This window comes from Lithobates pipiens, unplaced genomic scaffold (assembly GCF_037356315.1).
Source record: "Lithobates pipiens isolate NorthernLeopardFrog02 unplaced genomic scaffold, aLitPip1_a1.2 Scaffold_8, whole genome shotgun sequence".
NCBI lineage: Eukaryota > Metazoa > Chordata > Amphibia > Anura > Ranidae > Lithobates > Lithobates pipiens.
In genome coordinates this window covers 342,034,340-342,047,002 of record NW_027507903.1, presented here as the reverse complement: position 1 = coordinate 342,047,002, position 12,663 = coordinate 342,034,340, and the positions used below count along the sequence as shown (strand labels likewise).

General features: G+C 44.2%; 1 protein-coding gene across 4 annotated transcripts in view; it reads left to right on the top strand.

The window, feature by feature from the left end:
• The window catches only part of RNF14 (ring finger protein 14), an 89,426-nt gene that overhangs the window by 49,745 nt on the left and 27,018 nt on the right, over nt 1-12,663 (top strand). For all 4 annotated transcript variants that reach the window (XM_077473139.1, XM_077473140.1, XM_077473141.1 and 1 more), the window contains 2 exons: nt 634-862; nt 7,132-7,304. In XM_077473139.1, the coding sequence (XP_077329265.1) occupies nt 634-862; nt 7,132-7,304 (402 nt within the window). The remainder of the gene's footprint in view (nt 1-633; nt 863-7,131; nt 7,305-12,663) is intronic.

The following is a 12,663-nucleotide window of genomic DNA, read 5'->3' as shown; positions in this document are numbered from 1 at the left end:
TAAATATATACCTAAAAAACACAAAAGATTTAAATCCAATTTGTGTGCCAAATGCCTTTGCCAGCCCAGGTATTCCCTTGTAAAAGTAGCAGTGACATCATCGCTGTGTTACACTTTTCCTGTGCAACCCAACAGGTCCACCACTACAAGTTGCCTACAGAAAATGATAGAAGGGCAGATACTAGACCAGTCACACTGTATATAGACAGAGCAGCAGTGACCGATTCTAGGAAACTTTGTGAAGACGTTTTTTGCATGTTGGATTTCTGCACAGCTCTGAAAAAAATACACAATGGAAAATATAGGAAAATATAAATGGCTCTTATACTGAGACAATATTTGTTCATCCCAGATAGAGATGCACATTAGGACATTTAGAAGCAGAAAAAAAAAACCCGCTGGTTTGCATTTTTTGAGAGGAGTTTTCTGGCATAAAAAATGATAAATGTACGTGCCTAAACGCGTGTAATAAAATCACTCTATATGAGCATTACTTTTTTCTGCTTAGGAAACTGGCATTTTTTTAAGCCCAGTGTGCATGGACCCTTAATATTCTGTGAATATTGTAAATGCAGAATCTCAACACAGTTGACATCAGTACTCCATAAAAGTGTAAATGTGTGTACTTTGCAGGTAAAGATGCTGGTGGGAGAACAATTGTTCAGTCGTTATGATCGACTCCTCTTGCAATCTACTTTGGACTTGATGAGTGATGTTGTTTATTGTCCTCGCCCAAGCTGTGAGACCCCTGTAATGCAAGAGCCAGGGGATCCGATGGGTATTTGCTCAAGCTGTCAGTATGCCTTTTGTACCCTTTGTAGGATGACCTACCATGGAGTCTCCCCATGCAAGCTAACAGCAGGTAGGTCTATGTTGGTTTTGAAACAAAATTAGGATATCTTTAACCACTTCAGCCCAAGAAGATTTTACTCCCTTCTTGGCTGCACTTTTTGCAGTTCGGCACTGCGTCGATTTAACTGACAATTGCGCGGTCGTGTGACGCTGTACCCAAATGATGCCTTTTTTCCCCCCACAAATAGAGCTTTTCTTATGGTGGTATTGGATTACCTCCTGCGGTTTTTATTTTTTGTGCTATAAACATAAAAAGAATGAACATTTTGAAAAACAAAGCAATATTTTTTACTTTTTGCTATAATACATATCCCCCAAAAATATATAAAAAAACATTTTTTTTTCCTCAGTTTAGGCCGATATGTATTCTTCTACATATTTTTGGTAAAAAAAAAAAGCGTATATTGATTGGTTTGCGCAAAAGTTATAGCGTCTGGCATTTTTTTATTTTTTATTATTAGTAATGGCGGCGATCTGCGATTTTTATCATGACTGTGACATTATGGCGGGCACATCAGACATATTGATACAAGGGTCCTTCTTTTCTGGTTAAGAGCACTAAGATGTCAGGGATTTACAGAGAAAGTAAGTTATGCACTAGGCGCTTACATAGTCCATCAAGTCCAATCCGTGTGTGCGTTTTTATGTCAATAGTACATAGTATATATCTGTATGTTGTGGTCGCTTTAAGTGCTTATCTAATAGTTTTTTGAAAATATCTATGCTCCTTGCTGAAACCACTGCTTGTGGAAGAGAATTCCACATCCTTACCGCTCTTACAGTAAAGAACCCTCTATGCAGTTTACGGTTAAACCAATATTCTTCTAATTTTAGTGAATGGGCGTGAGTCTTTTCAAATTCCCTTTTGCGGAAAAATGTTATCCCTATTGTGGGGTCACCAGTACGGTATTTGTACATTAAAATCATATCCCCTCTCAAGCGCCTCTTCTCCAGAGAGAATAAGTTCAGTGCTTGTAATCTTCCGCATAACTATGGTCCTCCAGTCCCTTTATTAACTTTGTTACCCTTCTTTGGACTCTCTCCAGCACATCCTTCCTGAAGACTGGTCCCCAGAACTGGACGGCATACTCCAGGTGCAGCCAGGCCAGAGCCTTCTGGAGTTAATTCCCTTTTTAATGCATGCCAATATTCTGTTGGCTTTGCTTGCTCCCTCTGTCATATGCTGTCCCCTCTGCTCTCTCCCCCCCACCTTCCACCTTTCTCCCTGTAATGTGCCTTTGTGTCTGTCTCGAACCCCCCCCACTGCTATTGCTTGTAAAATAAAATCATAACATTTTCAATGCCAGCCTCTCTGTTAGAGGCTGGCATAGCACACTATGTCATTATTTTTACAAAATTAGTGTTGTAAATACCTAATTTGAGCTGTCTTTAGGCCAGTCACGTGAACATCATGTATTAAAGAGGGGTTTATGAGTATATTATTCCTACCTTGCTGAAAGCAAGAAAAGCCTTTTCCAGGGAGATCTATCATTGTACCTGGAAATTCTTTTTTGCCTGGTGTAAAAACAGCACTTCAGTCCCAGAGATTACACTGTAACTCTGTTCTTCCTAGAAATAGGTCTTGACAATAACTTGGCCTTAAGCAGGCTTCTGAGGTCAGGTCTCAGCCTTGTCCATTATTTTTTTTAAACGCCTCTGGCTTCATTTACGCTAGTAAGAACCTTTTTTTCAAGGTGTATCTCAAATTAAGCTTCCCCTTGTAGCATTCCTTGCTTCTTTGGGATCTCATCTTGCTTCTCTCTGTTTAGCAGAAACCACCGTTTGAACCTATGAGGCATATTTCACTAAAAGATTTCTAATGCAGAGTAGCCTTTTTTTGGTCACTAACATGTCTACCAAACATGTTTCTGGCAGTCATTTTCTGAATAGCTCCTCATATTTCACAATGACAATGTCTTGCTCCCAAAGCCATCTTTTCTCCCAAAGATGATTTCAGCATTCCACCACAATGAGAACATTGTCCTCACCTTCTTATGCCCTCCTTCTAAGCATCCAAATTAAATCTCTCTACAATGCCTGGACATAGTCGGAGCCATTAGAGTAGACGTCAAAACTACTCCTCTGATCAGACGAATGCATTCCCTAAAAGAAAAAATTATATTAAAAATTCATGTGAACAAAATAGTGAAATCAAATTACAGGTGCAGCAACATTTAAAACAATCGAAATACTAAATTCAACATATAAAATAAAGTGTGCAAACCTAACAAAACTGTGAAAGTTATCTTGTATCATAAAGTTCACATAATGATGATAAAAAAATATATTGAATATCTTTATATATTCCAACGCAAAAAGTGGATATCCGTATAATCAGCAGTGTGTTCTTATAATTTCATAAAGGGAAAAAAGGAAGAAGATTGGCCTCTTACCAGACAGGGTGGATCCCAAATTATAGGTATCAAAGTTGCTTATTATGATGTAACCACCTGCAATATTCCACAATGTTGGCTCCCAGGTAAACACGACTTCCTCCCGCTGTAATGATTGATCCACCAATGATCAAGGATTAATGTGCAAATACTTCCCAATCCTTTGATAGGTCAGCTCAGTTGCTCTCCAGCATATGTGGAATTCAAAGAAGTATCACAGATGCTTTTCCCTGTAAGAAACATTGACAGAGATTCTCCGTTCCTAGTCCATAATTCTTACAGGGAAACGCGTCGGGTAGAGTAGTGATCTGTGATGTCACCCCACATTAGCCTGCAGAGTAAATTCCACAGCTGTGTTTTACTTGGATTTTTTAATTTGTTCATGGATGTGTAAATATTTGGAATAAATACAAGTATTTTCTACTAAACTATTAAATTTCCCCTTCTTTGAATTCCACATATGCTGGCGAGCAAATGAGCTGACCTATGGAAGGATTCGAAAGTATTTGCACATTATTCCTTGATCACTGGAGAGCTAATTGGGGGGGGTAATCCGTATATTATAACTGATCAAGAGGGTGTGTGGCAGAGTTCTGGTGTCGGAACAATACCTTTCAAAAATAGTGAGAGATTGGTCAAAGTTCTCAGGAGGGGGCAGTGATTTTAAAAAGTTACGGAGTTGGAAAGCTTTCCATAAGTTCAGTTGAAAGGGGCCGGCAGGGTCTCTAAGGGCAGACAACGGAGGCCAGTGTCCTGCTATGAGGAAGTGAGTGGATTGAAACCGTCCTGACTTCATGAGATTCCGGAAAGTTACGTTGGCACAAGTCGGCACACAGTCCTTCAAAAAATGTACAGGGATGGCATAATTCCTGGGGTTGCATAAACAGAGCGGTGTGATTCGCAGGGGGCCAGTGCAGACTAAAAAGTCCAACCCCGGTCAGGACATAGTACAGCGATGGAGGTTGGGGTAATGTATTTCCTGACAGGGTTCCATAGATGTCCTACCGGTGATAGGTGTAATTGTCCAAAGATTCCCTGTGGGTTTCCTGACATCTTACCTGGAAAAGTGCTAGTTAGCCTGTAAGCAGGGGTTGGATAGGCCAAAGGGGTTCATGCAGCAGGAAGGCACAGTGACCATAGAGCAGGATGACCATCATGGGGGTCTAAGAAGAGCCCCGGAGTTCTCGCAGGTCTGGGAGCCCCAGGATGTAAGTCTTCCTTGTCGGCTTTGTGCACAAGCCCTGTGGGCGGGTAGGTCAGCCAGGAGAGCTCAGGGACAGTCGGGCAAGAGGATCCAAATGTGTACGGGGCCCTCTTGAGTGTTGTGATAAGACAACCATTGGAGGCAGATACAGCGGGGGAGCAGTACGCCATTTCGGCAGCAGTGGATCAGCGGGGTGTTGGCAAATGACAGTCAGTGACAGGAGGCAGGGGAAGGACAAGCAGAGACAGCACATTTAGGACTCACGTGTCTGTTCCATAGATGGAACTCTGGGTCGTCTCCTGGATCACTAAGGGAGTGCCTGTGAAGGGCCCCAGGTTGAGGCAGGACCCGAGCGTCCTCCGGGGTGGATAAATGTGAGCCAGTCAGGAATCTGCATGGGATCCGCTTTCAGAAAGGAGAAAAGATCTGTTGGGTCCCCCGATACACGTAGGGTGAAGGACGTGGTGGCTCTCTGAAAAATCACCGCCAATGGGTAGCCCCATCGGTGGGCAGAGGTGGCTCTCTAATTAGGCAAATAAGGACTAATTGAAGAGCTGCCTCTGCTGACAACAATGCCGCTGTGGCGTTAAGCTCCGGCCAGCAGCGGGTTAACATTGCCTGTGAGCTCTACGGGCAGGCAGTGGAGAGAGGGGACAGAGCATGGCTTTGTCTTGGGGAGGAGAGGGGGCCAGCGCTGTGTTGTCTGGAGGAGGAGATTCCAGCAACCAGAGCACAATTGTCGCTGCTCCAGAGACACAGATCGCGCGCCCCCCCCCAGCTGTCATCCCCCACCACTGGAGTGCTCAGCGGAGCGGTCCCCACACACCCTGAGGAGGCATCTGGCGTGCAGTGGCAAGGAGAGGAAGGTACTGCAGAGGAGGCCTCATGAGCGCTGTATGTAGCCGATGGAAGGGAAAGTAGGAGAGAAGAGGTGTCCGGGCCGCCCCTGTCTGGGGCTGTCAATCAGTGCGGGGGGAACTAGGGCTCCAGCTACAGGGAGAAGCACAGCTACCATGCCACAACCCCTTTCAGCAGCCAGCCACCACCAACATGAGAGACAGCCAGCCTCCCCCATCCATGTTCCTGCAGCATCCCTCAGCCACAGCCAGAGATTGGTCTTTATATCCACTCCCTGTCCCATCCCCTCGACTCCCTTCTTCCAGATCATGTGTTATAGCAAGGACAGCTCAGTCCTGTGCCAGTGTCCCAGTGTGCCCACCTGTGATTGGCAGCCTCTGACCCCTCCCTCCACCCTGCCCTTACCCCAGCTTATGCAGGGCTCCACTGTGGGGGGGGGGGGGTATGGGAGGTACAGCCATGTTGGGCCAGGGGCTCCGTATCCTGCGCGACACTGCCTGCTGATTGGCTTCTCCGCTGCTATCTCTTTTACTGACACCAGCACCAGGCTAGAGGGCGCTGACACCAGAACCGGGCTAGAGGGCGCTGACAACAGGACAGATAGAGAGCGCTGACACCAGCACTTTAAAGCTCTTAATATATGTAATTTATACCGTTAATTTTTTTATCGTTTGCATTATTTTTCCCATTATGGGCGTGAGTGGGGCCTCATGTCTAGGTTTTGCCTAAGGCCTCACAAAGCCTAGAGCCGCCTCTGGCAATGGGTGCAGCCTTGTTGCCTCGCTAGGTCCACTATTGGTCGTATCAAGGCCATGTGTTGCAGCGTTGCCCGGGAAAGGTCTGGTAAGATCTTGATGGAGGCCCTATCAAAGTCTACATCTCCGTGTTCACAAGCTTTGCGGACAACGGTGTCTTTTTGTGAGTATTGCTGTATCAATTTTGTGAATGATGGCCGTGCCAGTTGCCGCCAGGTCTATAGCGCACGTAGCATCCAGGAGACCCAAAGCCACAGGTTGTTACAGCGGCTCCGGTCCTCCTAGGTGCAGCTGCAGGGTTACTGCTGAATCCGTGTGTGAGTCCTGGGAATCTTCCAAGGCAGTCACTCTTTGTTCCAAAGAGGACAGTGAGCTTTCTTCCGATGATACCTTGGCTGAGAGAGACTGTACATCGTCTCTGACCGCATGTATGTCCCTTTTGGGGAGTTTCCTCCAGCCGGATGAGGATGAGGGCCTCAATGTCATTTTTGGTCAGGAGAGTCTGCAGCAAGGCCCGGATGTCTTGATCCAGGCGACTCTCGCAAGTATATTATGAGGGGTCTGGCATATTTGGGCGGAAAGCTGCGGGTGTCTCCGGTATGAAATCTGAGGCGTTAGAAGGGCAAGGAGATGAAGGTTGAGCCTGTAAGGTTTGAGCCTCCAGCATGTGTCCTTGTGGAGCCACCACTGTGGTGCCTGGGCAAAGTCTTTGTAACTTCACGAAGAAATGGTGTAATTCACCCTGTGGAGTGTTGGAATTGTTTCCCCCGGGTGGACGATCTGGTTCTGTGTCTTTTGGCCGATAGCATTTCTGTAAAAAACAGGGGTGAGAAGCCGGGATGGGCAGCTGGTAACCGGGAGCTCGCAGAACACGCATCCTCAATATATTTTTTATCATCGCTATGTGGACTTTATGATACAAGATAACTTTCACAGTTTTGTTAGTTGCACACTTTATTTTATATATAATTAATACCATGTCTAGTTTTTAAAAAACTAATTAAATATTCTATAGTTCTTGGTAATCATTCTTTAATCCAGTGTTTTTTTTTCTATGACTTATTTTCAGAGAAGCTGCTTGCATTGCGTGATGAATATTTGGCTGCAGATGAGGATGGTAAGAAATTTCTGGAGAAAAGATATGGGAAGCGAGTACTCCAGAAGGCAGTGGAAGAACTGGAGAGTGTGGAGTGGCTAGAGCAGAACTCCAAGCCCTGTCCTCGCTGTGGAACCTACATTCAGGCAAGTGTCTGCAATCTGACAAAGGCATACAGAGCAGACTGGAGAAGTCATATATCCTTCTTCTAAATTCCCTTACATTGTCCTCTAGCTTATAGACAACAAGTCAACTAACTTGTAAACTTAGACCACACGAAGAAGCAGAAAATGGCAACCATTGTGTAGCAGCAGTGGTTATAAAAAGTCTACACACCCCTATTATAATGTCAGGTTTTTGTGATGTAAAAAAATAAATGAGACAAGGTAAATAATTTCCAAACTTATTTGACCTATAAACTGTACAACTCACTTGAACAACAAACTGAAATCTTTTTTTTTTTGGAGGGGGGGGGGGTTAAAAAGAAAAAACTAAAATGTGGTTGCATAAGTGTGCACACTCTCTTATAACTGGAGATTCAGCTCTGTTCAGATTTAAGCAATCACATTCAAACTCATGTTAAGTAGGAGTCAGTACACACCTGTCATCATTTAAAGTGCCTCTGATTAACCCCAAATAAGTTCAGGTGTTCTATTTGGTCTTTTGTGACATTTTCACATTGTGGCATCCTACACCAACCTCAGAGAGCTTCCAAAGCATCAGCGGGATCTCACTGTTATAAGGTATCAGTCAGCAGAAGGGTACAAAAGAATTTCCAAGGCATTAGATATACCATGGAACACAGTGCAGACAGTCATCGTCAACTGGAGAAAATATGGCACAATAGTGACATTACCAAGAACTGGACTTCCCTCCAAAATTGATGAAAAGACGAGAAAAAAAAATGGTCAGGAAGGCTGCCAAGAGGCCTACAGCAACATTAAAGGAGCTGCAGGAGTAGCTGGCAAGTACTGGCTGTGTGCTACATGTGACAACAATCTCCCGTATTCTTCATATATCTGGGCTATGGAGTAGAGTGGCAAGATGGAAGCCTTTTCTTACAAAGAAAAACATCCAAACCTGGCTAAATTTTGCAAAAACACACCTGAAGTCTCCCCAAAGCATGTGAGAAATCGTGTTAAGGTTGAAATTTTTGGCCTTAATTCCAAAATAAATGTTTGGCGCAAAACAACACCATACCCACAGTGAAGGATGGTGGTGGCAGCATCATGCTTTGGGGCTGTTTTTCTTCAGTTGGAACAGAGGCCTTAGTCAAGGTAGAGGAAATTGTGAACAGTTCCAAGTACCAGTCATAATTGGCACAAAACCTTCAGGTTTCTACTAGGAAGCTGAACATGAAGAGGAACTTCATCTTTCAGCATGACAATGACCCTAAGCATATATCCAAATCAACAAGGAATGGCTTCACCAAAAGAAGATTAAAGTTTTAGAATGGCCCAACCAGAGCCCAGACCTGAATCTGATTGAAAATCTGTGGGGTGATCTGAAGAGGGCTGTGGACTGGAGATGCCCTTGCAATCTGACTGATTTGGAGTGTTTTTGCAAAGAAGAGTGGGCAAATATTACCAAGTCAAGATGTGTCATGCTGATAGACTCCTACCCAAAAAGACTGAGTGCTGTAAAAAGGTGCTTCAAGAAAGTTATTAGTTTAACCACTTGCTGACCGCTGCATGCCGATATACGTCTGCACAATGGCAGCGGTGGGCAAATGTGCGTACCTGTACGTCCCCTTTAAGAGGCGGGGATAACAGGCACGTATCCCCGCCATGTACAGCAGTGATCTCTGTCGTGAGTTGAAGCCCGCCCCCCTCCCCCCCACAGTTAGAATCACTCCCAGGACACATTTAACCCCTTCATCGCCCCCCTAATTAAAAAAAAAAAAAGTATAATAAAAATGCCATAAAACTATCCCCTATTTTGTAGACGCTATAACTTTTGTGCAAACCAATCAATATATGCTTATTGCAATTTTTTTTTTTTTTTTTTTTTTTTTTTTTTTTTCACCAAAAATATGTAGAAGAATACATATCGGCCTAAACTGAGGAAAAATAAAGTTTTTTTTTTTATCGATTTTTAGGGGATATTTATTATAGGAAAAAGTAAAAAATGTTTTACTTTTTTTTTCAAAATTTGCACTCTTTTTCTGTTTTATAGAGCAAAAAATAAAAACTGCAGAGGTGATCAAATGCCACCAAAATAAATCTCTATTTGTGGGGAAAAAAGGACGTTAATTTTGTTTGGGTGCAACGTCGCACATTCGCGCAATTGTCGGTTAAAGCGATGCAGTGCCGAATTGCAAAAAGTGCTCTGGTCGGGAAGGGGGTAAAATCTTCCGGGGCTGAAGTGGTTAAGGGTGTGCATACTTATGCAACCATATTTTCTTATTTTTTTTTTTTTTTTTTATTTCCCTCCACCTAAAAAATTTCAGTTTTGTTGTTCAACTGAGTTGTACAGTTTATAGGTCACATTAAAGGTGGAAAAAGTTCTGAAATTCGTTATCTTTGTCTTGTATTTTTACATCACAGAAAACTGACATTTTAACAGGGGTGTGTAGACTTTTTATATCCACTGTAAGTAATGAGCAAATATGGCTGCACACATTGTACACAGATAATGTCTGGCCTTACACAGAAACAAGGTTTCTAAATTAGTAGCACAGAATAATATAATTATTTATATCAAACATGACAAGCTATAATGAAACAGTGGGCCAAATTGGGAGGACGTAACTTTTAGGGGGGTCATTTTTATGACTACTGATGGCCACACCTACCTCATTGCAGAAAGATATTATGGTGCTTTGGATTTTAAGCTATAGTAAATATTGTAATTTACAATATTTAAAGAAAAAAGTATGGTCAGGGGTGCACTTAGTTCTGTACTCCTGTGACCCAGATTTAGCTGACAGCAGTCTAAAGCCCGCTGTCGGCTGATTTCACAGTACTCTTCCAGGCTCTGCAGATATCCTGACAATAATGTCAGAATCCACCAAGATGCCTGACCTACAGCTGGCTCAGCTCGCTGCTGAGAGCCTGGACCAGTCACTCCCACCTTCTCCACAGCCCAATCCTCCATTGAGCACTGGAGGGGCAGAGCAGAGAACCAGTCATTGGCTCTGTGCTCACTGAAGACTGAGAATTAAGCGATCAGCAGTGACTGTTCGCTCAGTTCTCAGTGTAGACACATTACAGGTCCCAGAAGACTACAGGATCATTTGCAAGGCACAGCGCAACTCACGCATGCACAGTAGGAAACGGGCTGTGAAGCTGCAAAGCTTCACTTCTGGTTCCCCTTGCTAGAGATGCCAGCACCTGCACCCAAAGCCGATTGAGGAATCGGCTCTGGGCAAGGAAATTGTGGGATACATGGACAGGTAAGTGTCCTTATATTAAAAGTCAGCAGCTATTTTTAGCTGCTGACGTTAAATGTTTTCTGAAGGAGCTCCTCTTTAACCAATTGTAGACGTAGGGCAGGCATGTCCAAAGTCCGGCCCGCGGGCCAATTGCGGCCCGCGGTCCGGTTTTGAACGGCCCGCCTGGTCTTTCTCAATGTATTGTGCTGCAGGATCAGGGCTGTCAGATCAGCCGATCCCCGGCACTGTGAGAAGCTCCGTGAGCTTCAAAAGTGAAAGTAAAGTGCAGAGGATTGTGCTGTGCTCTCTGCTTCCCCCTACAGTGCAGTACCTGCTGAATGAGGAAGCTGCAAAGGTACTGTACTACAAGCTAGATTAGTGTTAAAAAGGCCTTTATTCATGTGTGTGTATGTGTGTGTATGTATGTGTATGCATGTGTCTGTATTTGTGTGCATGTATGTCTGTATGTGTGTGTGTATGTGCACATGTGTCTGTATGTGTGTGTGCACATGTGTCTGTATGTGTGTGTGCACATGTGTCTGTATGTGTGTGTGCACATGTGTCTGTATGTGTGTGTGCACATGTGTCTGTATGTATGTGTGTGTGCACATGTGTCTGTATGTATGTGTGTGTGCACATGTGTCTGTATGTATGTGTGTGTGCACATGTGTCTGTATGTATGTGTGTGTGCACATGTGTCTGTATGTATGTGTGTGTGCACATGTGTCTGTATGTATGTGTGTGTGCACATGTGTCTGTATGTGTGTGTGCACATGTGTCTGTATGTATGTGTGTGTGCACATGTGTCTGTATGTGTGTGTGCACATGTGTCTGTATGTATGTGTGTGTGCACATGTGTCTGTATGTATGTGTGTGTGCACATGTGTCTGTATGTATGTGTGTGTGCACATGTGTCTGTATGTATGTGTGTGTGCACATGTGTCTGTATGTGTGTGTGTGCACATGTGTGTGTGTGTGTCTGTGTGTGTGTGTGTGTGTGTGTGTGTGTCTGTGTGTGTGCGCGCGCACATGTGTATGTGTGTGTGTGTGTGCACATGTGTCTGTATGTGTGTGTGCACATGTGTCTGTATGTGTGTGTGCACATGTGTCTGTATGTATGTGTGTGTGCACATGTGTCTGTATGTATGTGTGTGTGCACATGTGTCTGTATGTATGTGTGTGTGCACATGTGTCTGTATGTGTGTGTGCACATGTGTCTGTATGTATGTGTGTGTGCACATGTGTCTGTATGTATGTGTGTGTGCACATGTGTCTGTGTGTGTGTGTGTGTGTGCACATGTGTCTGTGTGTGTGTGTGTGCGCACATGTGTCTGTGTGTGTGTGTGTGCGCACATGTGTCTGTGTGTGTGTGTGTGCGCACATGTGTCTGTGTGTGTGTGTGTGCACATGTGTCTGTGTGTGTGTGTGTGTGTGCACATGTGTCTGTGTGTGTGTGCGCACGTGTCTGTATGTGTGTGTGTGTGTGCACATGTGTCTGTATGTGTGTGTGTGTGTGCACATGTGTCTGTATGTGTGTGTGTGTGCACATGTGTCTGTATGTGTGTGTGTGTGTGCACATGTGTCTGTATGTGTGTGTGTGTGTGCACATGTGTCTGTATGTGTGTGTGTGTGTGCACATGTGTCTGTATGTATGTGTGTGTGTGTGCACATGTGTCTGTATGTATGTGTGTGTATGTGTGTACGTGTGTGTGCACATGTGTCTGTATGTGTGTGCATGTGTGTCTGTATGTATTTCTGTATGTGTCTGTAAGTATGTGTATGTATGTCTGTATGTGTGTGTGTGTGTGCACATGTGTCTGTATGTATGTGCATATATGTCTGTATGTGTGTGCGGCGTGCATTTGTCTGTATGTGTGCCTGCATTTGTGTGCTTGTGTCTGTGTGTATGTTAGTTTTAATCCGGACCCCCCTCCCCCCATTCTTATACCATCAAAACTGCTTTTGTAGGGCTTGTGTGTGATATTAGCCAGGACTGCTGCTCCTCTGAAAAGCAATCCATGCACAGATCTCTTTTCAGAGGCATTTGAATGGCGGTAAAGAGGCATTATGTTGCCTCCTCACCACCTGTTTTAAGCCCGTAAATGCAACATCTGTGTGGCTGTGTACTGTGT